The sequence below is a fragment of the Styela clava genome, chromosome 8 (assembly GCF_964204865.1).
Source record: "Styela clava chromosome 8, kaStyClav1.hap1.2, whole genome shotgun sequence".
Taxonomy (NCBI): domain Eukaryota; kingdom Metazoa; phylum Chordata; class Ascidiacea; order Stolidobranchia; family Styelidae; genus Styela; species Styela clava.
Genome location: NC_135257.1, coordinates 12,057,215 through 12,085,188, shown reverse-complemented (window position 1 = coordinate 12,085,188; position 27,974 = coordinate 12,057,215). Strand labels below are relative to the sequence as shown.

General features: G+C 34.6%; 1 protein-coding gene across 1 annotated transcript in view; it reads left to right on the top strand.

Moving 5' to 3' along the window:
* The window catches only part of LOC120346430 (uncharacterized), a 29,970-nt gene extending 5,534 nt beyond the window's left edge, over positions 1-24,436 (top strand). Inside the window, exons 6-12 of the mRNA XM_039416164.2 lie at positions 19,853-20,109; positions 21,379-21,489; positions 21,741-22,031; positions 22,181-22,272; positions 22,387-22,547; positions 22,620-23,031; positions 23,356-24,436. Of these exons, the coding sequence (XP_039272098.2) occupies positions 19,853-20,109; positions 21,379-21,489; positions 21,741-22,031; positions 22,181-22,272; positions 22,387-22,547; positions 22,620-23,031; positions 23,356-23,862 (1,831 nt within the window). The 3' untranslated portion in view covers positions 23,863-24,436. The remainder of the gene's footprint in view (positions 1-19,852; positions 20,110-21,378; positions 21,490-21,740; positions 22,032-22,180; positions 22,273-22,386; positions 22,548-22,619; positions 23,032-23,355) is intronic.
* Positions 24,437-27,974: the final 3,538 nt, after the last annotated feature.

Sequence of the window (27,974 nt, the reverse complement as noted above, 5' to 3'; positions counted from 1 at the left end):
CAAGCTCTACATAACCCAAATTTGAGCTGCATAAAGTAAAACAACAGTTTCACAAGTTACAACCAAAATGCGTCTTTGCGCGTATGCGTTTTCTCCTGCTGTTATGGTTATAATTAGCCGTTATGATGTCATAATTTATGACTTCATTTCACAGAATTATAGCGACCCTTGTTTCTCGTGGGATATGACGACGAAAAACGTGGTCGGGATATGACTAAACGAGAAATGGCTACAAAACCTGTTGTAAATCCCACGATATCAGGATTTTTAGTAAACTGAATCACGGTGGACCAACACAAATAATGTTCAGTATTAGAATCCCTATATTTACTCCCAAAAGTTGATTTATAGGCTTTTATGTGATATTGCATTTGTCTTCTAGAAATCTAGAGCATGGGTTTTCAGAGTGGTTCCCCTACGGAGCTCTAGGGCTCCATGCGAGAGACGGATGGGCTCCGCCAGATATTAGTTTACTTATTAAAATACTGACTTGGTTAATTTTGTAACTGTCCAAAGACGCAATAACGACATCAATAAAATTTGACGACCGCAATTTGAATATTTTTTAAATGCAAAGCAGCAAATACATCCGACTCAATAAATAAGTAATTTTCATTTATTCAGGAACATTAATCGGTTAGTAACAATGTGTTTTTATTTTCATAAATTTATTGCGGTGCTTCGTACATAATAGTCAACCTCTTCATGAGATACATAACATCAAAAGTTTGTGAACCCCTGTTCTGAAGAATCAATATATAAAATCCATCTGTATATTTCTGCGTGCTAGTTCTATTGCGCTGTTTGATATAAAATAATATGGACTTTGTACACCGGTTTTGGCTAAAATGCATCAATGTCAAATCGATTCGGAATGCAATATTTCATTAATATATATACCTTATTTATACGGAACATAGAAACGTCTTTTCTCCCGTAAATGTTCTATTGTACGCTAGCCGTGAATAACGTCAATATAACTATTATTGGGTGCGAAATATATTTGAATAGCTGACCTGCCTTTGCACATGAATGAATATATTACGCCATAAGATTGTTATTCTGAATGAGTGATACCGGCAGGTGTAACAATTACCTCTGACACTATTAAAAATATCACAAAATTCATGGATCTCCCATATCAATTCTAACTGTGGTTTATATTTCAAGAATAGAGCGATAGATAACCGAAAAGTTCAAGGCCACGATGAAATGCGGGTATACTTGTCGTTTTTACTGTGCGCTTAGTCTGGGTTATACGTGTTGGAATTACATGTTCTCGGGTTAGGCTCTTGCTTTATAACATTCCTCATGAATTATACGACATACGTACATAGTAAACAAGAAATCAAATTTTCGAATAAAAAATTATAAAAACAAACGAATGGTGGAACCGAATTAAGTTTTCCTATATATATTATTTCATTTTCATTTCTTTTGCTTTCTACTAATTTTTCATTTGCATTAGTTTATAAATCGGGCACGTCAATGGTTCACCTAACTTTCGATTGCTTTTCAAAATCGCTTTAATAATGTAGACCCGTGATAGGCTATTTCCGTAAAACAAAAACGGAACCGAGTACATAAAACCCACGGAAGTCGTTAAGAAATAATCCAAATATTTGTTGAAAAAAATTAAATCTCTCGAACAAAAGATCCAAGATCGTCAGAGACGCGTGTGGTGATGTGGACCTACAGACCACCATAGACAAATATTTACGGCCACAGCGTTCTTCTACATTATAATAGCTTTCTGATTAAATCATTGACCACAAACAACTTATTTAATAGGATTGGCTTTTAAACAGCAGGCAACTAAGTCAGTTTTACCATCGAATGTTTTAAGCGGATCTACCTGTGCCAATATACAAGATAAACAATATTTGCCAGGATCCTAAAAATCTGTGGAATAACATAAATCAGCATTACTGATACGGATAAAGGATGCCCCCATAGTTCCATACACTAATGAAGTATTTGGAAACTTACAAGGGAATTACTGGAGTGAAAATGTTACAAAACTAACTTCATGAAATACAATTGTGACAATTGTACTTTTTTAAACGTCGATAAGAAGGACGTGACTAGTGATGGGGTTCAATATTTTTAGAGCAAGTTTTTTATCCAACTCAATAACAGGTTCCCTCTTTTTACAAAATATTGTGAATTCCATTACGTAAGATACGTGAATATGAACACGTAAATCCAATACATACGCCTAATATAACGCAAGTCTTCAGCTGCGTGTACGTTACCTATTTGATTTGGTCGACTAATCTAAGGCCTAAGACAGAAAACAAAAACAGATCCCTTATCACGACTATCCAAAGAGGGCCTCGCGAATCTTCTTGAATCATGTGACTGACCGCGACCCAGAATTCACTTAAAAATCTAGCCCTGTGATCGTAATAATCTCTAATTTCAATCAAGGATGTACTTCCATATTTAACGATGAAGGTCTGCTGATATCTCCAGTCGCATTATGAATTATTGATATACTTGTTTTGCGTATTTTTGGATCCAAGAAGTCATTGCAGTACATCATTATTGTGTATTGTCTCATTTTTCACCAAAGGCGAACGAAACTTCAGAAAAAGCGGGTGGGCCGTTCCGCAATGATCTAATCTCGTCTTTACGTACATAAGGGCATGCAGCCTGGGGATGATTTCACCAAGCTATGTCTTTTGGACAATAAATAAAGGTGCATTTTGCGTCGTTCCATGTATTAAACCAAATAATTCACGGCTTGGCTGTCGTTGCGCAAAAAAATGATTTAGACTAATTTGACACAAATGAAATGTAAAGTAAGAATTCCTTGAAATGGGGTTGCACACTGGGAAAGCGATTTGCAAACAACAAAGTAACCAGTCCATCAATTTATACCTCGTCCTACTTGTAAGTTATGTATTTAAAACCCTATTTTGTCATTGATCTTGTTTTCGAAATTCATATTTAAAAAGCGTGTTAACTTACAAATATTGGAAAATCTTTGCCCAACTTAAGGATAATAGAAAGCTCAAAATAAATTGGTTGTTAAATTTTTAAACAGGGTACTCTTGACCCAAAATCGTTTTTCTTCTTTACTTTGAGTTGAGTTTTCTTCTTTACATAGTTAGAGCAGCGCTAGAAATGTAGTTAAATCCAATTTATTATGCAGACGTGCATACTCAAAAGCTAATAATTTTCGGAGTAATTTTGGAGCAGTCGTCGATGAAACCGATCGGTCTGCGAGACTTTGTATTCACGGAATTCTAAAAGGAAATTAGGAAATAATATTTCCGCTATGACTGAATTCCTCAAAAATATGGTTTACAGAGTATTTTCATAATGCAAAACATAAATAAAATTTTCAGATAGAATGATGCACAGACCATGTTTTAGCTGCAGTTGCTTGTAAGGGGCCAGGTAATCAATCGCATAATATATTTGTATTTTGTTGTGTGCGGCAGTCATATTTATATAAACTTGTGTAATGATTATGAGCTACTATTTGCTTTGGAATTCAATAATCTTGATTTAACATTAAGCAACAGTCAATAATTTCTATGCCTAATGATTTTTCAAAAATTGAGCATCTCTTTGTCATGTATTCTCAAATGATATGGAGGCATAAAAACAAATCGAAGAATAAAATAAGATGCATATTCAATGGCCTCTTGGCATTGGATATAGCGTCGCAGAAGCACATGTGCAATAAAGCAATGGTTTAAAATAGTGCTAGTGCTTTGTTGCTATTTTCATTCGAATTATCCGTTTATTGGAATTGATTGCCGCATGAAAACTCTTATGGGAATTATTTAATTGTCTGAAAATTCCTGACACACAGTTGTCAGACAGACAGTAACGGTTGGTTGTGTCTGAGCCCTGCTGCGTTCCGCCTATTTATGACTCTTATTTTATTGATAGAATTTAATGGTTTGTCTGGTTCGCATTGATTTCAATGATTTACAGAACCTCTGTTCACAATGTCTGGTTTCTATGTTACCAATTGTAGCAGAAAACCTCTGTAAATAATACGTAGGACGGAAGACACATGCCGAACGCAATATGCAGAATAGGAAGTTTAATTATTTTCTAGAATTTCGCAAGACAATTTGATTAGAATAGACTATAGAGCATTCCAATGGTTTTATTGGCACATAAGGTTTTTGATATTGAGCCTATGAATTTGTTTGAGTTGGTTTGACTGAAACCGTTAGCAATAGAATAGGTCTTGTTCCAGATTTCATATAAAGTAATAATAGCACTTTCGTATTTGAAATGATATTTGATTAAAGATGAAAGCACCGAGCTCAGTTATTGAAAGCTATCTTTATGGTTGGAGCTATTGTGGTTTATGAAAATGTTACACGAAGAATGTTACACCAAATGAAAACTCATTTTATTTTAAAGTGAGTATCATCAAATGTGATTTTACTGCAGACGAAACGGATCGCAACACACGATAAATAGAACTAAACACTTATTGTTGAGACGTTAAGTCTACCTTGATGAACTCAAAATGTTTGTCGTAATGTTTGGTCCGTTCTGCATAACGCGTAATTAAGTAGAACTACAAACTATTTAATGATCTCGAATGGACTTGTTTTGATTTTCATTTCAACATTGAATCATTTTTGTTTTTGTATGTAGGTTATAAGTGGCGTTGATGTTACGTACAGTGAATGACTACGCTTGACAATGTTCAGAGTGAAAATTATTCCACATTTCGATTATCCCACCGTCAACTTATATATAAAATCTATAATAGTTATGATCAGAATACCGCATACCATAATCCTCTTTATGTCCCAAACCTCACACTTTATTTCGATACATCAATGAACGTCGACGGCCCATATAGTAATATAAGAGCTAAACGTGTATAAAACACGTATTTTTATTGCCATTTGCTACATTCGTATGAAGCTTGTATCAGGTTGACGTGTTGAATACTTGAGCAAACACTCTCTAAACGTTCTAGGACATGTGTCAACATGATACTCGAAATACTTTTCCCAGATAAAAGGAAAATTCAGAAAGGCGTGGCTTCTGGTTAATGGGCGTCTTTATTAGCATGGCGGATTTTTCTGGATATTTTTTTATGAAATCGCGGTAAAAAAACAATGATTTGAGATAAAAAATCGATTTTCATCGATCACCGTCTGTAAATGCTGGTAAATATGCATATGAAAATTTAGCCACATAAAAATCCGATTCTCAGAAAAGCGTTTTTATGGGATCGAATCGTCTACTCTATGACATTCCTATTTATTGGTTACAATTGAGTGCTGATGTGTACTTGGAAATCACATATTTGCTGAATTTATATGAATTTTTTAAAATTATACACGAGATAATTTATTTTTAAATCGAAATAATATAAAATTGATATTTCTGGGAAATAAAGACGCCGTAGTATTTATCTTACTGCTCTACTTTCGATCCCCTGTTGTACGCGATTCCACGCGCATAAATTCTGGATACCAAACAATTACCGTAACAGCCGTACAAGTTGAGCAGATTTACTTTCCATTGGATTAACGTAATATCGGATTAAGATTAAAATCAGCACGTGTCACAGTTTACAAGATTATAGGGAATGTGTCGAAAGAATTTGCAGAACCGTATTATGACTTTTAACCGAGCGATGGTAACTGCAAGAAATACATCTTAGAATTTATTTATAATGAATCTATAAGACAAAATTGTATGATCATGAGCTTTCACATGTCGTTAGTGATAACAACCAATTTTCTTTTATTTATTCATTCTCTGCTAAATCTAATGTACAAGATAGGCCAGTGCACGATAATCAATGTTAATAACAAAACGAAAACATCAGAACATATGGTAATACCATTTAATTAAACATAAGAACTGCCTGTAATTTTTTATTTTGTTTCAATAGAATTCCGAAATACTAACATTATAAATCATAACCAGTGTTAGGAGAATTGCCCAGGGAGTGGCTGTATTTCACAATAAATTAACATACCATATTGTACCAATCAAACGGTGAAACTAATAGGTAAGTACATGGGATTAAAATTCCCGAATAAAAACTTGTAATCGGATAAAACCTGTTCGCTATACATAAATTAGTAATCTCCCTCGTGCATTTCTATGGACAACAATTAAATTGAATTTACAGTTGAAATACATATCTGTATGTATGTGATCATCAAATCTAGTTTTTTTTATTGTCTTCTATACTTCCAAGTACATTATATCGTATTCAACTTAAGCCGATCTTTTACTTGTGATTTGGAATTACTGAGTTTCTCCTATGACGTGAGACCAAGGTGCGGAAAGGGGTAAAAAATAAATATCATTAAAAATGTATCACTGTATAGCATTAGGAGTGGATAATATTTTGAAAATTTTCAGTCGCAGACGATCGGGTACGTGATTATAGTCATTTCAAGTCACAACATCTTTAATAATTAAACAAATACTGAAAATTTTCCCCATTGTGCTTCCGTTATGCGTGATTTCAGCCATTTCTGACGTACTTCATTTTATCTGACCAAACGCTGCGTCAAAACAACTTGACGTATTACACGTGTATGTTGTAATAGGAGTGGACGTAAAAATTCCCTATAAATAATCGCCCGTACGACCAAAATATGCAGCATCACGTTGTTTGACTCATATTTTACAAAACAATTCAGTCCTGATTCAAAACACTACGATCATTAAAATTATGCGCAATGGATAAACTATTTCGAAACAAACTTGAATCTCGCATGCTACAAGTGAGCTTTGGCTTATTATGCCTATACAATCAAGCATCATAATTGAGATGAGCAAACTGGAAATAATACTATCATTGACATAGAAGCGAAAGTCGTTTTATTATGTCGACAATTTATATCATCAATATCAACTATAGACTTTAGTTTAATTTTGTGGAATTCGCATGTTACAATTGATTTGGTGCACTTTGTGAGCGAAGTCATGATGTTCTTATCACATCTCAATACATACGGAGTTTTTCAAAGTTTGAAGTAATCATCAATATTGCAAAACCATTTTGGAAAATAGTGGTTTGTTCTTGTGAGTAGTAAAAAGTTGTAGGTAGTTGTAAGTAGGTTGTATTGGGTTGTTCCAAATATCATAGCCTATAGACAAGTACCTTGTTACAGGAGGGCATTTGATGTTGCACTACATAGATAAGCCAAGATATAATAGATAAAAAGTACAATACAACAACAACAACAAAGTAATTTTATTGTCAATATTTGTCAGGTGGGATCCTAGATAAAAATAGGCATTGAGCTCCAACAAATGTGTTTCCCAATACTGACCCAGAGTTTTCTGAGCCCGAACGGCTAAAATTAGATCTCTATTGGCGTGTATATTTATTTGATGCTTCAAGCCCATGCATACAACTACGTGTAAACCCATTTTACTTTATTTGTATTGTTTACCTGACTCATTTGCAAAATCTATATTTATATCGATTTTATTTTTATTACGCATTTGCGTCATCAAAACGTAACATTATTTGCGTGCAAACGTAACTTTTAATGCGGTATTAATCGTTTCCGTGTTTCACATATATCGATGAAGCTTAAAACACTTTATATAGTTTCACCTTTGTATGCATTACGAACGATACGTATTCAAACGGATAGAGAACCAGCAAATAGTTTATTTTAGTCAGGGCTAGGGGTAACGTCAATGCATGGTGGAAATTTGCTGTTTGATCCAATACAATTATTTTGTAAATAGGATAAAATGTTCAATATTTATGATAGATATTTTGAACCGATGGATTGCAGGAGCAACTCTTTACATATAAATAGCTACTTGCTCAGGCCCTGTTCGGAGAAAAGCTGTGAAACATCCAATACTTAAAAATGAGGAAGCTAATTGATTGGCTGAAAATGGTTCAGTCATTATAACCACCGTTTTAGGAATTTGAAAATGATATCCGACGTGTTATAACGGGCAAATCTTTCCATGTGTTGCATGGCGGATTGTTTTGTGCGATTCATTGTTCGACTTGAAATGGTCAAAAGTGGCGCCATCAATTAACATTAATGCATAAAATTGCAATGCAAACTCAGAATTTAATTCTATCGATAAGTCAGCCGAATGCTTAAATTTTTTTTAGATTTAGTATTCTGATTAAGTTATTGATGATATGAAGATGAGCAAAACATTGAAGTCATATAATTTGCTGACATTGAAACGTAGATTTTCCGCTTATTCGAAATTTTGTCACGTGCTATTCCTAACAACATGCTGCTTATTAAGGTTATTACATCATAATGTTTGATCTTGATTCGGAAGTTTTTGCAAAGTTGCGCGCGTCCTTGTTTACTTTAATTGCTACTGACTAGCTAATTACCCTTTTACCCTATTTGATTAACGATTTCCTCGACCACCGCTGTTTCTTTTATTCGCAATGTCGTTGTGTGCTAAATAACTCATTAGAAAAATAATCAAAACTTCTTTTGTTAAATTAAAAAGTATCTGTGACCTTATCAAAGAGATTTTATACAAAAGAAACTCGAAAGTGCTACAGAAACAAAAGCTTTCATTCGACACCCCTCTGATCCATGTCCGCCTCTCAATTGTAAAAAGTATAGGAAGAGACAAACCATGCTGTGATTGTTTCTCTTTTTTACTTGTTCAGTTTCTATTTATTTAACTTGTGTGCGCCTTTTTGTTTTATCTGTGTAAACTTTCAGATAACGTTCGTAACGAAATTAGAACGTTAAGAAGTAGACAACGCATTCCTGAGCGTTGGACTATATTTGAAGTGGTTCGCATGTAGCGTCGCTTCATAGTTCAATTTATCAACGAAAATCCTACTTAGTTACTTGAGTGTCATATTGTTAGATTTTGTCAGGCTAAAGTTACATTCTGATTGTCCATTGATAGCAATCATATCGGTTCAGTTAGTTCGTATGTAGAGTGTTTAGTATTCGGAGTATAGCTCAGTATTGGGAATAAATAGTTCATAGGTTGGAATTAATATCAAATATTTGAATCAGTCACAGATATGAAATATCTTTGGTACTTTTGGTCGAGCTGTAGTGGTTATAACCCCAGATACTATAATACCGGTAGTATATTCACCACTTTGTGGGTGTTCTGTCATAAAATAGAGCTAAACTATAACAATTGATAATTTAAAATAATGCAGATTTTGGGCTTTTGAATATTAGAAACGAGTGTATAATGATATTACTTGTTATCGGCAAAGAATGTATTTTTTTTTATGTAATCGAGATTTTTCGGGATAGTTTCAGTTGTTGTCAGTACTATGCAGTTACTTCCATTGGAAATTCCGACAAAACGCAGCGGACACATAACATATTTGTGCGCTTTCAATTATGTATTAAAAGGGCCTAGGATGTATCTCTTAACCTAAACTATATGTGTGAAGATGTTAACATGTCTTTTTTCTAACACTTCTTCTTTTGAGTTACAGTTTCATTTTGGACAGGGGAATATCCAATTTGGATATAGGGTGAAATACGTCCAGCAAGTTCCATTACGTAATTAACGAAATCGCAGAAATACAGAAGCTTTATAAATCGGGTCCTTTGAAGATTGAGTTTTATGATGCGCTACCAATTGTACTTCTTAGCAGTTTCAAGAACAATAGAGATTAAACTCACTCCCAATTGGAAACAATAGATACTTATTGTCTTCTTCGCTCCTCTTTAATTCCACAAGGAGTTGAAATATCTATCTTTTTATGAACCCACATAAACAGCTGCTGCATTCGTGGTCAAATCTATTTTTTTTTTCAAAAACTCGACCCACACCGAATCTTTTTTTGATAAAATGACGCATAGATAAGCGTGTATTAGTAGAGATTTGTGGAGCAACGCATGAGGAATTAAAGAAAAGTGAATATATTGAAAATCTATTTGTTAACTTCCGCATGACAAGATAAAAATTAAGGGAATTTTTTTTATCATTGTTAAGGTTGTTGGTAAATTATATATTTACGTTCAGTGCAGATGACATTTCAACGATGAAAGCGACATCTCATCATTTCATGTATATATCATACCTTCAGCACATTTGAGAGGGTACAAGATTGGGCGTATAACCCTCGTATACGTAACCTGATATCGTATTATCAATCATATATTGTTTGTATTATTATTGTAACACGAGTTATTATCTGAATCGTTTCCCTCACAGACAATGTTTATATAACATTATGCTGGCTCCAAGTATTCAATAGAACTTGGCGCCAAAAATACGCATAGGTCGAAGTTCATCTAAGCAAGGCTGTATTACGAAACAAACAAATCTTTGTGGAATGGCACCTAGGTTATGGCGGCACAAATAGTACAGATTTAGACAGTGAATGGAACAGTCACGAAAAATTGAATTTGTATAAATATCGCGAAATCATCTCCTTCGAGAATAATTGCGTTACGGCTTCAGGGGCAGAAGGCATTATTCTTTTCCGATTTCACAGTAGGTGGGTTGAAATGAATAAGATTAAAGCGTCGTTCAAATCTGTGAATAGCATATTATCTTTTGTATAGCTAACATATAAAAAAAATTATCCTGAACTAAACCCCTAAAATCAAATAATTTGATTTTATGAGAATGTAAGGGGATGGTTTTACTGAGTTATGGCTAATATATGAATGAACTCTACAGGAGTTATATACAAACTATTCTAAAAAATAAACTCATTATTTTTGCGTTAATAAGTGGGAGGTTGAATAGTATACACTTAGACGATTGTACGCGTTTGGAGGTGTGTCGACTTTTATTTGTATACATACAAACAAAATTTTGGTTTGCGACAAGATTTTCCGGGGTGCGGTCATACCTGTAAACATTCAATTTGATAACATATTACCATATTTAGTATTAGTGTGTGTAATTTAACTTTCGGTTAATGTGAAAACGAATTTGAATTTACTTGGAATAAAAATATTTTTAGGAATATGAGAATGACTACGATGAATGTCCATAACTGCGGAATATAATGGCATAGGTATAGCTACCCAACTATAGAGTTAAAATACAGACATTCCGTTTTTTTTTAAGTCTGTTATATTCATACAATGCCAAGTGCAAGTCGTCGAAGGCCGTTTCCATCGTGATTGGATTTTCTTATCTAAGTCATAATTTGATCCTTCTAACTTCTATTTTGTACGGAACAACAGTCTCCATTAGCGTAGGTGTGAGAAAATAGTACAGGTATGCAAAGATGGGTATTGAAAGCTTTTATTTGTGTATTTGCTTTGAATTTATAATGACATACTTGCTACGTTTCCAGGCCTCAATTAGGAATCACGTCGCTTTGTGTATTTAGCTGGGAGCTCGTTGCGACGGGGCGCTAATTACACTGCCATCCGCTGGCGTAGCGGGGCGCTGATTTCATGCCTTACATATGAAAGCGTGGGAAATAACGCACTCCACCTTTTCCGTTTTAAGACTATTTAGTGAGGTGTGAAGGTCATGCTGTTTTAGTTACAATAAGAAATAACATTGGTTGGTTAGATTATATTCAGATATTTTTGTATGTGAAAAGCCAGAAGCACTTAGTTATCTTTTCTTGATTTGATTTGTGAATATCTGGCTAAGAGCGAGTGGTAACTGTCAAGAGTATTAACAATAGGCAGTCTATCGGTAGGAAACAAGCAATTAAACTCACTTTATGTGCTTTTTCTTCATATGTATTTCGTACGTTTAGTAGTGCCAGTAGCTTCAACTTTATAGCACTCAGTATGAAGTATATGCGACAATAGTCAGTCAGACAATGTTAGGTCGATTGTATGTTGTGTATTAACCTTACTTTCAGTCTTTATCGGCGCAGTTACAGGTGTTGATTAAAGACAGAATAAGATAACAAGTAAAACAACCAGACAGCTTCAATACCAGGCCCTGCGGGTGATCTTAACGCCCGTAAATAAGTTACCCGCTACTAAGACTATTCATTGTTATATTTCCAAAGTTGCAGCACAACGGGTTGCTGTTTGTAAAAATATTACGGAGTCAGCATTATTGTTGCTGGCCTGCACGAAATAATGCAATTGTGTTACTTCAAAGCATGTCGGTGCCAATTAAAGTAGTGATTGTCCGTTTGCCAAAACATTCTATCGAATATCAGATTTCAGTTACAATACGAGGCATATTAGAAAGTAAGATCTCATGTAACATATTAGAATCGAACGAAATCGCCCAGTAGAAATCATTTGAAACCAATTGCCGCGAAATTATAAATACCGTATGCAATATTATCTTGTCATAAAGTAAAGATTATCCCCAAGCAATTGATGTAACCAAGCGATTTTCCGCTTTAGTTGATAGGATTACTCGATTCATTTCTTTGATTTCGATAGTGACAGAGCTTCAATCATTTCAAATACTGTATAACATATCTCAGGAGTACCGATATTTTGTTAGGGAGAGGGATAGCTAAATCTGTCAGCGTAGTGTAGTACTTCATATCCTTCATGCAGTACCGCCGATTAATGTCAAAATCTAGCTATCGAGAGGTGGAAAACTTTAAGCGCACGCGCAAAAATCATCTCTTCAATTTTACGAGTATGACTAGGAAAATTGGTTTTGTTGATGTGGTAAGCTTTCAAAAATACTTAAAAATGTATTTACCAATGTGTTTATTATTACACAAACATCGAATTAAGTCTGTATTTGCTTTGGGTAACGTCAAGTTTGACATTTTTGGTAACGCATTAAGCCAAATATTGTTGACCAAAAGAATGTGGTAATCTCCAGGGAAACCGTGAAAAAATACCCGTAAAAGATCACAAAACGGAAAATGTACAACGAAACCCTACGACTCAAGTGGTTATGAAACGAAGTTGACAAAAAGTTATTGAAAAAAAGTGTTAAGTCTTGAAAATGAAAAATAATTCCGAGCTTGAAGATGAAATGGGACTAAAATAACCGATTTTACTCTTCAAAAGTAAGACGCGTTAATTTTAGTTTGAAAAATGATTTGTTAGAGTTCTACGGTACAAACATCAGCATTTATTGAGTGATTAAGTGGTTAAACACAACTTCAAACGATTACAATTCGGTTGGAAATATTTGCTTTGGTGCCAATATAATTTGTATCTGTTTGGGATTATCCGGCTGGTTGTGTGGTTATACCGCTTTTCTCAATTAGTGAATTCGAGGCATATTTTAATGTTTGAGAATGGGATATCCGTGCATTTCGGATATATTGAATGATATTTCATGAACTAATGCTGTTTTCACTGACATTAAATACCGGAAAACTACCTAGCCAAATTTTGTTTTTGTTCATTTAAAGCCTGTTTAAATCTGAGAATGATTGATGCGTTTTAACATTTTAGTAAATAGCAATATTTTACGTTTAACTGTGAATATAACACTTTTTGCAAATAAATAATATACGCTTTGGAAATATATGTGAAACATGAGTAATTTTAGTAAAAAAATATATACAGTATTTTTGCATAATTCATATTTATCTCGGGATAGAAAGTCGCCAGTATAGCTTAAATCACGTGGAGAACTAGGATTTTACAGGTCCAAAGCATCCTCCGAATTTGATTGGGTATATGTATTTTCTGTACAGGTAAATACAGGGTGTTCCAAAATAAATGAAACCCATTATTTCGATTACCGATTTTGTGGGATCATTTATTTGGGAATCCTATATTACACCAAGAAATTCGCTTTTTATTTAACGTTATTGCTTGAATAGTTATTGCATATTCTCGTGCCTACAAACGTCATAATATGCGAAGCAAAATGAAAAGCAAAACTTTCATCCGTTAATCATTTTAATTTCGTACAAACTCACATACTAAAAATGTACTCGTCCACGTTCAATTGACTCAAAAATGTCCGATTAGGGTACTTGAACCAGTAGAATTGCCACTTATAAAACACCAAACTATTGTTCTATCGCAAAACATTGAATAGCGGAACTGAGTATGGGTCTTTGGCCCTTGAAATTTTTTTGGTAGATATGTGTGTGCAAGTCTTTAACAGTACTGTGTCGTCTTCCATTTCCGCGCTATACAAGCTAGCCAAGGTTGCAGCTCTAAAAGTTTATGTTTAATTAAGGAAACCGTGAATCAGCGATTGTCAACACAAATCGTTAGTGAGATGGCACTGGAAAAGTAATTGATACAATACATCTTTTTGTTGGCATTGAGTCCGATCAAATTCGCTGCAATGGTTGTATTGCAAAGTATTGTATTGTTCAAGTTTCAATAAGCATCGTGCTCGAAATTGCAAAGGTACTGAGGAAACCGCGCTTCAAATTGTTAGGATAAAGAGACGATTCTGGGTCCGATATGTCTGCTGTAAGAGAAAACTAAATACATGATTTAACATTTCATGTCTGAAAAAGTCAAGTTCACAGGCGTCTTCTGTTTCATTTAAAGTTCGATTTCTTTTAGTTATAGGAATTGAAGATGATATTTGCAAATTCCATCTTGTTGCGAAGTTCTCACAAACAGTATCTCGGTTAAAAAAAAGTAGAATTTCACTATTTTCGGAATATTTCTTTGAGTTTAATGCTTTTGTCGCTTTCCAACGAACCCATTTTTTTAATCAATTCATCAAATGCCCATATGTTCATGTTTCATTATTATGCATGCGTGTCTACAAGTGGCATAAAAATGTAAAGTATTCAAACTTTATGAATTACGAACACCGGTGCTCTTGATACACCCACGAGAGCCGGTGATTCATGTTGACTTGACGGAACGCTGAGGGTTGTCTCACGTTGATCGTATTTCACATCTTATTTTACCGATGTTATTTTCCGTGGACAAGTATTTATTAGGTGCTGTCCTATAAACTAATCTTCAAATTGTTTTCAAATGCTTTTTCTCAAAAATGAGCGGACTGTGGGGGATTTGCTATAAGCGTAATGTTTAAAATACAGAAATGGTACACGGAAATATTCAAATAACATAACTCATGTCTAGTTTATAAAATTATACAAAAATGCGATGACGCACCGTTTCAGCAAGACGTAGCAAATTTAACATGAATTTGTGTGTTAGCTACGGGTTAATGCCTCGTTCAATACGCTCAGTTACAACTTGAAAACTTCAGTAAAATATTCATTTTTTTTATTGTTCCGGATCCGACATACCAATGCACCACCCCGTAATCATCCTTAACATAAATTCAAATAAATATCTCTACACCGGCAGTTAAGTACTGGGCGTCGTTAATACAAGCCATTATCAACGTAGCCATCCTTTTGTTCCTGGCAATTGTAAACTTCGGTAATATTTGGTGTTAAATGGTATTAAAGATGCTTAAAGATCGCGAGTTTAACATTCTTTTACCCTTACGAACTTCTCACGAGTAAACACAGTTAAAGGCATAGCGATATTGCGTAAGTAAAGGTGACACATATTAACGACCTTCTAAGTTGATTTTATGGAGTCATTCGAATCCTACTCTACGTGTTGAATCATCATTAAGTTTGTTTTACCGCGAATTTTGCCTTCAACAACAAATCGACGTTGATCTTCTGGCCGCTACTGTATATTTAAGTGATGTACACGTGGGCTATCATTGTTTTCAATTGTTTGAAAAGGCGGAAGCAAACTGCTTAAATAGATGAACTTGTGGTGGGCAAATGTGAACTTTCAATTCTGAGTCCAAGCCTTGTGTATGCGGTTTCACCTATCCTATGGCAATATGTTTAATATATTTGGCAGTTGTGATAAATGTAAAAACACCAAGTTATGTGAACATTGAGCGTTTAAAATGTAATCTACATTGCTTGATCAATACGAGTATACAGATTTTGCGAAGCAGAGCGGGATAAATGAAAGCATAATTATATAGTTGAAGAGGGCTTAACAAAACTTTACAAATTTTTGTTGGCAAACATTGACCTCCAAATGTGTACTTTTGGATTGTTTCTTCAGCGCTAATACAATAAGCCAAAAGATATTCGCGTCTGATAGTCTGGCCTCGATTGTTGATCCAATGTTAGCACAATAATCATTTCTATATTGTGGCTTATTAAACCTTAATACATTATGTAAAAGCGGTATACGTAGAGCGGCTTTATCTGGACATTTGTGATGTATGAGTGGCACACTTTGTATTAGCTCCAAGCGACGCTTTTATAATCTATGTTTGTATATATCTGTTTGAAACTGTAGTATAATTTACATTTTTGATAGATGAATATAGGCAGGTAGCCGTGTCGTCTAGGTAAACGAGAGAATTGAGGTAAACTATAAAAACGAAAAACGCGACAAGTTTGTCTCTCGTTATTCGCCCGGTGTTAGGCTGGGTTAGAACATATTGCTTTATCACCCGAATAGGGAGGGTCTTTCAAAATTAGTCGAGAGTAATAACAGGAAATAGCATTAATTTAACACAGATTACAGATTATGAAAAAGGAAATATCAAAATATTAAACACGAGAATAATGATGTATTAATTAATATATATATATTATTGTTTATTTATGATAGTCTTTTTCGGGCAATTTAGTTGAAATCAGAGAAAAGTAAGGAAAAGAATGAATAATTAGAATTAATATATTATTATGTGTACTATTCGAATAAAAACTAGACGATATCTATCTAATTAGAAAAGGTAGACTGTAATTAATAATTTGAATATCCACGAAATTCTGAAAATAAACAGCGACGCTATATGTTGTTCGATGATTTTTAAACTTTAGGTTGTTGAACTAGTTTTAATGCAAAACCACGTAAATAAGCGAGGATCGTAACCGAAAATGATAATATCATTGTGGTTAACGGTACGCCAATGTGTCAACCTCTTGTACATACCATAAATTACATTTTTATAACAATCATGACACTATTATGTTGACGAAGATAAACTTACTGTATAAAAAATTGACTTCAATTAAATAATGATGAACACCGTTTTTGATTTATATCATTGTTTTCCGTAGGTATTTGATACTTGGCAAGATGGTGAAGTATATTTCGTAACACGCGTAATAAACCAGAGATAATACTGGTTTTATTGCTGAAGTTATATTATATAATTGTCTAATGATGTTAAATTGTGGGAATATTGTCACCACCTACAAAACGTAGGAACGAGGAATTTAATCGAAATAATTTATCACACAAAAAGATAAAATACTATAATTCAGAAAGTTTCAAAAAATACCGAAATTTGCCCAAAGGCATTGATGATTTATTGGGGCTAGGTGGTGCCCCGATCGCTCAGACTTATGACACGAGTGACGATAAGATCGAATTGTTTTAATATAAGCCACACGTACGTAATTGCATAAGTCGATGAAGCGTGCTTGGTATAGTAAATAATTTTTAAGTAATCGATATTTTTATTGTTGTCCGGCGGCGATTTTAATCAGTGTTTACAGCGTAATTTGAAACTGTCGATCGAGTTGAAGTTTCGTGCTACTGCTATACATAAGAAAATAATTAATTTTTAATTAAGCTGTATGTTGTGCAACAGGACGGGAGAAATGTATTGGACAAAAATGGAATTTTAATGTGGATTACGATCTAGCCAGAAGATAAGATTTATGTGCGTTAACCAGAAGTGGATAGAGTATCGATTTATAACCGCATTGAGCAGATAATTTTCACCTATATTTAAACGTACTTTGCGAGACGTGGTTTTAATGAAGGGTTACTACGATTTGTTATTCAGCTAAGATTTCCAACTACCCAATTCATCGCTAGATACAGTTTGTAAAAGTATGAGGCTACTGACATTGCGTTATCCTTCCCAGAAAATGTTTTACTTCATTTCGTATAGCGGACAATTCTATTCTTTTAAATATTATTTCAGCAAATCCGAAAGTTCCCAAATGATTCACATTATCGTGGCCTGTGCGGTCAAATTATAGAACCTCAGCGTGTGAATTATAAGGTAATCTTGATACTTGGAAGAAAGTTACAATGCTCCCACACAGAAGCCATGAATTAAAGTCAAATAAAGTAGTGTAATTGTCCAATTGTTACCAAATAGGATTTATAATTTTGTAGCTTATAATTTTAAAGTAATAATTGTAGGTTCACGCAAATCAGACCGGGTTAGGTTGTGCAACGTTGGGCCGCCATGTGGGAAAGTTTATAATAAATAGTGAAATAGTTTGAGCGTATCTGAAGCTTATATTTAAACAAATGGTAACCAAGAATTCACGGCACAGGCATCTTTGCGAAACAAAGCTCAAAAATGCCTTTGTGACGAGGCTACGAAGCATGAAATCGCCGTGTATAATTTCTTGCGACTCGAGTGGCAGTGTCCAGTTTCCCCGAGAGAGTTTACGAAATTAAGCCCAAGTAATGCAAAGAGGAGTCAAATTTCGTGATCCTAAACAAGTCTTAGATTACAACGGTCGAGACAAGTCGCAATAAGTGTCCCACATTTTCTGACGTCCAGTAAAATTGATTTTAAACACCAGCCACAAAATGCAAATAGCCCATAGAGGCCTAACAGAAGGCAGTTATTTCAGATCAAAGCGAATACCGTACATACAAAAAACAGAATTTAGTATTCTGTTAGTAAGAGTTACAATGTTCCTCATTGATGCCTTTCACTCTTCCATTTCTCCACAGGGATTCGAACTAGCATTGTAACGCATTCTCCGCAAAACTAAATTGGAAGAAGCCGTATGTCAGGCGTTTAAAATGTGCATTTTTAATGAAGAGAGTAAAATAACAGTATCGATTTGTGAAATCACGACATATTGTGTTGTGTTAATGGTACGATAATGAATCAAATCTAAATTTAATATTCCCCCTCTTGTGCGATATTGAATAAACACATATTTTGATAGCTGCGCATTTGATGGCATCTCAGAAAGGGATGGGCTTAGATTGATGGTCAAATATGTGGTGCGGCAGCTCGTTGCTTTTCAATTCTATGATATTGAATCATAATTGACATTATTGTTTTAGGCCAAATTCCAAGGACTTGCTTATCCTGTATTTTAATGTACACCAGGTTGCGGCTTAATGCATTGATTTCGCCTAAGGCAAGCTCCGGTGACACGATCGACATTAGGATTAAGCGATGAATGAAAGCTAATGTGCCCACAATGATATACGCAGTCAGAAAATATTCACTCATTTTTCTGACTACAAGTCAACTAAGCGCGTGGCTTAGCTAAGATTCATGGAATGCGGAAAATCAGTGTTTAGAAATTGGATTTAGAGATTGTGATTATTGTTAGATTGCGGAGAATCATTTTGGAATAATAAAATAGGCAAAGCGTTCGCCGAAAATAGGAACATGGTTTTCAAATAATAGCATTACGTCAGGCGACAGAATGATGCCCATTTTAAGCTATCGTTCACGTACATACGCAAAATTAAAAAAAAAAAAATTTAAGAAAGCACATTTCAACACTTCCATCATGGCTCATATTTTCCAAAATGAAATTGTTGCCTGTATATATAAAATTATTCAATATAAACACGTATTCATAATTCTATGGTTGCTATATCCATACCAAACGTAGGATTCCAAGATCAAACTGATTATTGTTATCCGTTGATAGATTCTCATATTGACCTATTGTTGTAAATCGTGCTTAGTTTGTATTGTGTCTTGTCAAGATGGCGTCGCGTAGACCAGTTCCCAATCTTTACTATTATTATTTTCAAGATTAATAGACTTAGAGTTGAATATTGAGGAAGAAGGGAGTAAATGGTTGATATAGATAGGATAACGATGAAATGGCCTAATTTTATTGGCAAATTATCATGGCTCTGAACTCAGAGATTATTAGCAGAACAGGCGTGTTAGAAAAAACGGTTTAAATTTTATTTAGATATTTTCGCATAATTTTCATTACGTTTTAAAAGAATTTATGTATTGGTTTATTTATGTTCTTTTGTAACTCAATTTGCCACATTCAATTTGTTCTTTATATTTACCACAGAAATAACGTAAGCGCTATTAGACTACGGCGAAGGCTTGCCGACGACGTTGAGTTAGACGTAATCGAATTAAGTGAGCCACAAGAAACCGAACCAATGTTGCAACATGACGTAATCAATGGTGATGTCACTCGCCACGTGACTCACGGAAATATCGGACTCTATACTGTTCAGAATACGATTGGAAACGGTCACCCAATGATGATGCATCGTCATAATGGAATTTCAGGAGAAAATGCCTTGTCATGTGACTTCCATGGTAAGTTTGAAATCTATACGCGTAGACGTATAGCATTGTTATTTATTTATTCATTGAATACCGCGCATAATTATAAACCAACGCCCTTTTTCAATACCAATACTAAGAATAAATTAAGCTTGGCTCGGTCTAAGTTAAATTTCACCGAACGACTATATTGCTTCCTCCATTTTGAAGTCAATATACAACTCACTCAAATGGGAAGTTATACATTCGAATTTTCTACGACGACATATGACTCAAAGAAAATTATTCCGAATTTCTTAATAAATGAGCGGAAGGTTTTTATACTAATCGGGAAGGGATTGAAGCCAATTACAGGGCGATGCTTCCAAAAATATATATTAATAAGCCTTTCATGTGGTGTGATTTACAAATTAAACCGCTAATCATATTTAACAAGCTCAGGAATGTACGTCATTGGCCGAGGCTCTGGAAAATCAAATAGTGTTGAACTCACAATTTTGATAATGTCACTTAAAGTTTTTATAGTATAGCTTTTTAAGTTTGTTTCTCACGTCCATTCTATATTAATTGGGTTTCATATAATTGCTGTGAGGAGTTGTTTCTGAGATTTCGGACTTTTTTCAAATGAAATGTATATAAGAAAAATATTTCTTTATACTTTATTTTTGGAGTATGTCTGACTTTGCTGAAAATTTGACTAGTCAAGCGAACTGTATTTTTTACAATTGTTCCAACACAGCGTTATTATAATGACTAGAAAAAGTGATGGCTCAGACAATTTCTATGTTATATTTACATAAAAATTATCACCGATTTAACCGCTGACAAATGGGATCGCACCACACTGTCTTGTTTGCATTGTGTCATTTGTTGGGCTCAATAGAACCTCTTTCGACCACTTAGGATCAGTAAAAGCAATAAATACACTGAATATATTAAGATTTATACCCCTCTTCAAAGCAGTTTTATTATTTACGCTTGGATACGCTTCTTTGATTTAAAATCCATTAGATTTATATCTATTCTAGCATTTTATCTACAAAATCACCGTGCCTGAATGAAATAAAAAGCTCACATAATCAAGTTTCTAATAGACCAATAACCATTACAATTGTTGGTCCTAAAATAAAGATAGTTAATGAGATTACTGTTCACGAAATATGAATATGTTGAAATTATTGAGTTTCGCAATGTACATTTGATACATATAATCTAATACCAAAATTGTCAGCACTCAGCAGTAATACAAATGTTACGATTTTGGATTATATATCTATCTAATATAGTCTTGTTAAATTTCAGATGAGGCCGCTTCAAAGACGTATTTCACTAAGGGAAATGGTGAACGACAAAGTGCTGAAGTCGACGATGGAGTCATCAGTAACGACGGGGACTACGATAATCACCGACAGAGTAAGAATCGTTTACATATTTTATGAAAGTTTGGTATGAACGAAACTGTAATAATTTACAAAAAAAATGTTCATCCATGCGATAGCAGTATTTGATAAGCGATTTAAAACAAGCCAATTCAGCACCCCCGGGACTATGTCCTCGATCAGAAAGCGGAAGCTTTTAGACAAGAGAAAAAATGCACATAATTTCATTGATAGGCACAAATCAACATAGAATCAAAAATTTATTTATAACATTGTGATTTGCAGACTATGATGCCTTCGACGTTGAGGCGGAGGTGGCAATGAAGGGTGGATGCGAAGTGGGAAAAAGCAAGTCTGAAGGACCAAGACTGTCCCATGCAGAATCAACGGATTCCGGGATGGGATTCAGCGACAACGTTAAAGATGCCGATAACTCGAGATTAAGCGACGGTTACGGAACTATTCATATAATCGAGACAAAAGAAGAACCACATAATCGTAAATCTCTTATTGACGGGGATGCTGAATACGACGAAGTTATGGAGTTCATTTCGACACCTACTGAAGCAAATATAGGTATCGTATGGTTTTATCAGTGGGATCATATATATTCAAATCAAATTGAGGCCATTGGGAATTTTCAATCGTTTTAAACACTGATAAACTAAACACAAAATCCCGATTGTGCCATACAATGAATATTTAATTTTTCAATTACCTTCCAGATATTCAGAACACAATTATGGAAGAAGACGACATGAATACTAGTACTACGTCAAATGAACCAAATTCTAAATACGCGGAACTCGATTTAGCTGTAAGTACATTTAAAAAATATTTTTGTTTACAAATTTTCATTTTTATACAATTCGTAGAATCATCTTTTGGCTTTGTGGAATCATAAATGAATGCGAAAAAAATTCATTTTCAGAAAATTCTTCATACGCGACGACGACATAAAAAGATTATGACATCTGCAAAAAAACCTCCGCAAGAAGAAAAACCTCCAGAAGAAAGTATGTTCAACAGTTTGAAAAGGAAAACGAAGTCGAAAAACTATTCCTTCAGCAATTACGCAACCTATGCGCCTCGGTAAATATAATCATTTGTTGATATTTCTCAAAGCAATGGACTAGTATCTTACCATATTTTTCTCGATTACAGGGGTCGCAAAGCATCTAAGCAAATCAGTACAGACTCTTGGGCATCAAGACCATCATCCACTTGCAACGAAGGTGACGACATTTTGTCTCCTCTGTCAGACCGTATTTCACAATCAACATCTCTTGATCGAAGATCGAATTACACAATTGTTGACATTCCTTATGGACCTAATCAGTCGAGCACTCTAAATACGAGGCGAAGCCATCTCACTAGTGATCTAATGATGACATCTGACGTCAATGACGAAGTCATAACTCCTACAGCAACCCTGGACAGAAGCATGAGCTGGCGAAACGATCCCAAAAGTCCCCCAATTGACACTGAAGATCTCAATACAAACATTGGCAACATGAGTAATAGATGGAGCTGGCTGAGCAACTCATCCCATGACCAATCACAAAGTAATGATAAGGTAAGTTAAAGAATGTATTCCAACTCTTTATACAGAAATATTCATAGATATCATGAAAAATTTGCACCAAAGATACCATGTGAACAATTGGCGAGCTCGAGTGCTAGTCAGTCAGGTCATTTTCAGCTAAATAGCCTCACCGTACTTCACCGTTAATTTTAAAAAGCCATACTTTTGGCAGAATATGTGAAAATTCGCTTCGAATCATATTTCTAGATGAATACAAAACCAATGCTAATTATTTTTTATGGCAACAATGAGGTTTCTGGCATGTAATCTAGTTCTTGATTGATTGATTTTCAAAAACATATCTTCTCGTTTCAGACACCAACATCCTCCCCCTCAAAAAGCCCTTGGAAGATTTTCCGGCGTCTCCTAGGAGGAGGAGAAACAAAGGACACAAATTTAACAAGATCCCGCAGTACATCAATATTCCGACGATTTTCGACGAAGAAAAGTCATAAATCTAACTCTTTTAACAAGCGGAGAAGTAGTGTTCCATCAAAAAGTGAATGGGACGTACAACTGCACGACGAAGAAGTTTCGAACTTGGATACGTCAGTTCCAGTATTGGATGCTGGAAAGCAAAAACCAGTTGCGCCCAAAGGAATCACAACACAAAAACCCCGCAATAGATTGAGCACCAGACTTATGTCCTTCCGGGGAGGTAAAGGAAAACACTCAAAACAATCTAAAAGTGATCCAATGTCCAAAGGACTTAGCATTTCTTCGCCACAACTTGCACTTAATGCTATTGACCCGACGAGAAATTATTGTGAACATCAACTGTTAAATTTAGACGATATGAAAATTAGTTCTGACAAAAGGTGAAGGATTATACTAATATAAACAACCTAACAATAGTTTTGGATTGCCGATCCTATTCAATAGTGCTGGTCTCATCGTTGCTCACGATATCCTCAGTGCTAACGCGCGCAAATTTAACATCATATTTTGTCATTGAGCAAGCATGCCTTTATTTATTTCAAGAGTTTATGTCATTTATCCAAATATGATAACATAACATTGTTCAATAAATGGTTTGGAATCAACATCTCCTCTCTCTCTCAGAACGATTTAATACCTGGTGGTAGTTTCATGGTGTTTAGAAGAGAGTGAATTTATCAGAAACAACCATATTCTAAACTAATGATAGTCACATAAAGATGTGTCAAAAAATACAAAATGTTTTCGGAAAATTCGGCCAAGTTATTTTTACACACTCGGTATCTGATCACATCTAGTCAACATCCTTACAGACTATCATCTATATCTTGCCTACTATATTACATTTTCATCCTGGTGGAATACCCAGCATCTATTATTTCTTGTTTTTCTCATTTTTATTTTGTTCGTACGTTCCATGTGTTGTTATATTATGCTGTTGCATAAATCTTAATGCTGATTTGTTGGTTTTTATTTATGTGTTGGGGTATTCCCTATAAGAAGTTATAACAAAATCATGTTCGAGATCCAATGTCGCAAAGAAACCCAATGACATCATAACATGTTACAGGATGAGATATGAGACTCAATATGAAGTATACAAAGTGGCCGTTAGCATCATCGATAAATCCGCGTACAAAATTTCCATATTTTTTATAAAATTCCTTGATAGTAAGCATAATATTTACAGATTTCGAGCAACAACGCTTATTAGTAAATTAGTCATCTTCTGTAGTGATAGATATGGTGGTATTCGTTTTAACAAGAGCATTACTTGATGCTCAAAAAGAAAAGGCTCAATAATTTTGTCAATATGGTATGGCAATAAGAACAGGACGCAGGTCTTATCATCAGTTAGATTGCGGGTTTGACTTATTGCATTTCGAGTACGAAAATGATGACACTGAGAATTGAACTGATCAGGAAACGTAGCATTTATCGAACCAAGGTAACACTTTATCTGTATGAATCAGAACGACATGCATCAATTACGACGCATTCAAATAAAGGCCGCATATGTTTCTAATAATATACAATTCAAAATGTAATCCAGAAATATATATATACCTAATTCAAGAGTCTTGCTGCACACTGACACATATGTATCTCTGTAACGTTTCGTATGACCGAGGTCAAACTTCTCCAGACAAGCATTTTAAAACTGTGACAAGAAACGCAATGGCATGCACATGAATAATGGTATCAAATGTTGGGTCTGTTTTCGATAGAGAGAATAAGATTGGGACAGGTGCCAGAACAATAGGAAAGCTAAATTTGATTTACCATCAATAAATATCCCACAGTGTAGTGAGTGACAGTTAAAAAGTAAATTAAACAATTTCATGCCATTGCTTTTCTTGTCACAGTTTTAAAATGCTTGTCTGAAGAAGTATGACCTCGGTCAGACGAAACGTTACGGAAATACATTTGTGTTAGTGTGCAGCAAGACTCTTGAATTAAATAGAATAGTCATTTTCACTCTTGCTGCAGCATCCTTGCGTTATACGCATACGGATCCATCTGCGCATAGAGCAAGGAAAGGCAGTTAGTTTCACGTAACCCCAACTGTTAATAACAGAAATATAGAGCTGTGAAATAACGTATACATGAATATGGACGTTTACAATTCACCTGTTAATTCTCAGCTCCTTTGCAGAACATTTGAACTTCTTGCTATCTCCGTGGGCCTCGTATCTTTGTTGCTTTTGGAGTATTTTGTTTGCGTTCCAAGTGGCGCCAGTTTCTTAAGCTCTTTCTGTTAGTAACAGCATGCATTATAGTACAAGAAATATCTGAATCTAGTATTCTTTCTTTCATTCAAGGTTCCGAGTAGTAGTACAACAAAATGTCCTTATCCTGTCATGCTTTTAGCTACAAGAATGTTGTTGTCATCAAATACAACGGTTCAATAGCGCTCCGCGTGGCTAGGCAAAAATATATATCCATGTCTGCGTTGCTTTTCCCGATTTTCGTAGCATAAACAGATGCCAGCGCATATCTCTTGAAAAATAGATAGCGAAACAAATCGATACCCACTCATGTATGACGGCGAACAACCTTCGTTGTGCAGAAGAAGTTCAGTGAACGCGGTAGCATGTTTTAATTGTGAGTCTGAATTTAACAAAAGGTATTTATTGGAATTGGTCATTAAAACTGTGATTGGGGGAATATTACGTGTCATGAAAATCAGTATGCGTTAAGCTGGAAATTCGATACAGTTTCAGACAAGATGTTACTTGCTAGCGAACTCGCCGGCCACCTTAAATTTCGAAGACTGTAGAATGGACCCAAATGTATATGGACCCAATCATAAAACATATATATGATTTAAAAAAATCTGAAATACTAGAATATGAGTGCACAAATTCAGTTGAATATTTTTTTTTGCATTGTCATGGGTCATTTCTATATCTCTAAAAATGAAAAGTTAGAAAGTATTCGAGAAAAATGTCAAATAGTCGCTAGCCATCTAATGGATCCGCATATCTTGCCTGGCCATGCGGCAAGGTTGTTTCGCTGATTATAAGACAATGATGAAATGAGTCCACAACGCATACATCAGTCATGGTGTGGTGTATTGATCAATGTGACAAAAGGCATTGTGAAGAATGAGTAGCATGTTGCAAGAAATAACACAGAAAAAGCGCTTCGTTGTTTTGAGTCTGATTAGGATTTCTCGACGCTGTGTAAATTTACGCCAACTTTTACGGTTGGACAGTTAGGCACTATTTCTTTCAATTTCAGTCAAACGCAAACAGTCGTCAAAGAGACAGAAAGCGATGTCAAATAAATTTGACTTGTGAATGTAAAGTTAAATACCGGGCACAAAAAAGCTAAACTACAATACTGGATCTCGCAAATGCGTTGCAAATCCAACCTCATTAATATTTTACGTTGGTCTGGTGGTTGACCAAGAAACAACGCAGATGTATTTCTAGTGAATTTCTGTTGTATTTTATTGAAAATTAGGTAAGGCAGAAAACATTGGTATTTTTTAGAAAATGTTGCAATCGGAATAGTAATCACAATAGTCGCAAATTGCAAAAAATTAAATCTGTCAAACAAAGTTTGGTTGAAGTCAAATATCTACCAGTAAGGTTATTTTCTTTATGTTAAGTGTAATGAGCTATAACCGAACGTTTTGGAATTATCTGATTGTTATAGCGATTTGTTTACCAAGGAAGCCAATTCTAAAATTACGTCATCGTGTATTTACTTTGGGAGTTTACAATCCCAAAAACTGCTGGGCATATCGTGCCTCCTTCAGACGTACGACTTGTTTGCTCAGTATTTCCGATAGGCTATAACGAGAATTAGAAGGGTTGGGCTGCACAAAATGTTGTAGCTAAGTCATTACATCTTTTGTATATTCATATAAGTTGAAACTAATTTGAGTATGAATTATTAGTATGATTATCGTTTTTTTATTAGTCATTTCTAGCGGATCATAACTGCAATATTTTTGGTAGGCTTACAATAAATTCATATAGTAGACGGTAAGACTGTATATGTTTGGTTTGGGTATATCCTGCATCTTTATACAATATATATATCAGGGCCATTTACACCGTTGAGGGAACATTAATATTGTGTTATAATGAATAAATCTAGTGTAGTTTTATGTCATGCGGTAATTTTTAACTTTTTTGTACCGTTATTCGATAAAATTTACTACACTCTTGTGTTTTATTCTATATAAAAAAAAATTATTTAATGTTGGTTGTGCTAATTAAAGCGTATAAACCCGAATGAGTTATCAGTAATTATTTTAAATATACCAAAATACCCAAGCTCTTCCATATTTATATATGTGTATTGGTATATGTAACATTTCGCATTGTGTTCGTAACCAGCGGGTGGTGCTCTTACCTAAATTTGTATTTTATATATTTTAAGCGCATAAACTGATACTTCAAATTTATACTCATACGACCTTGTACATGTAATTGAATTTGGAACGATTATTTTTTGTTTTTAAAAATTTCATTTGCAGATTT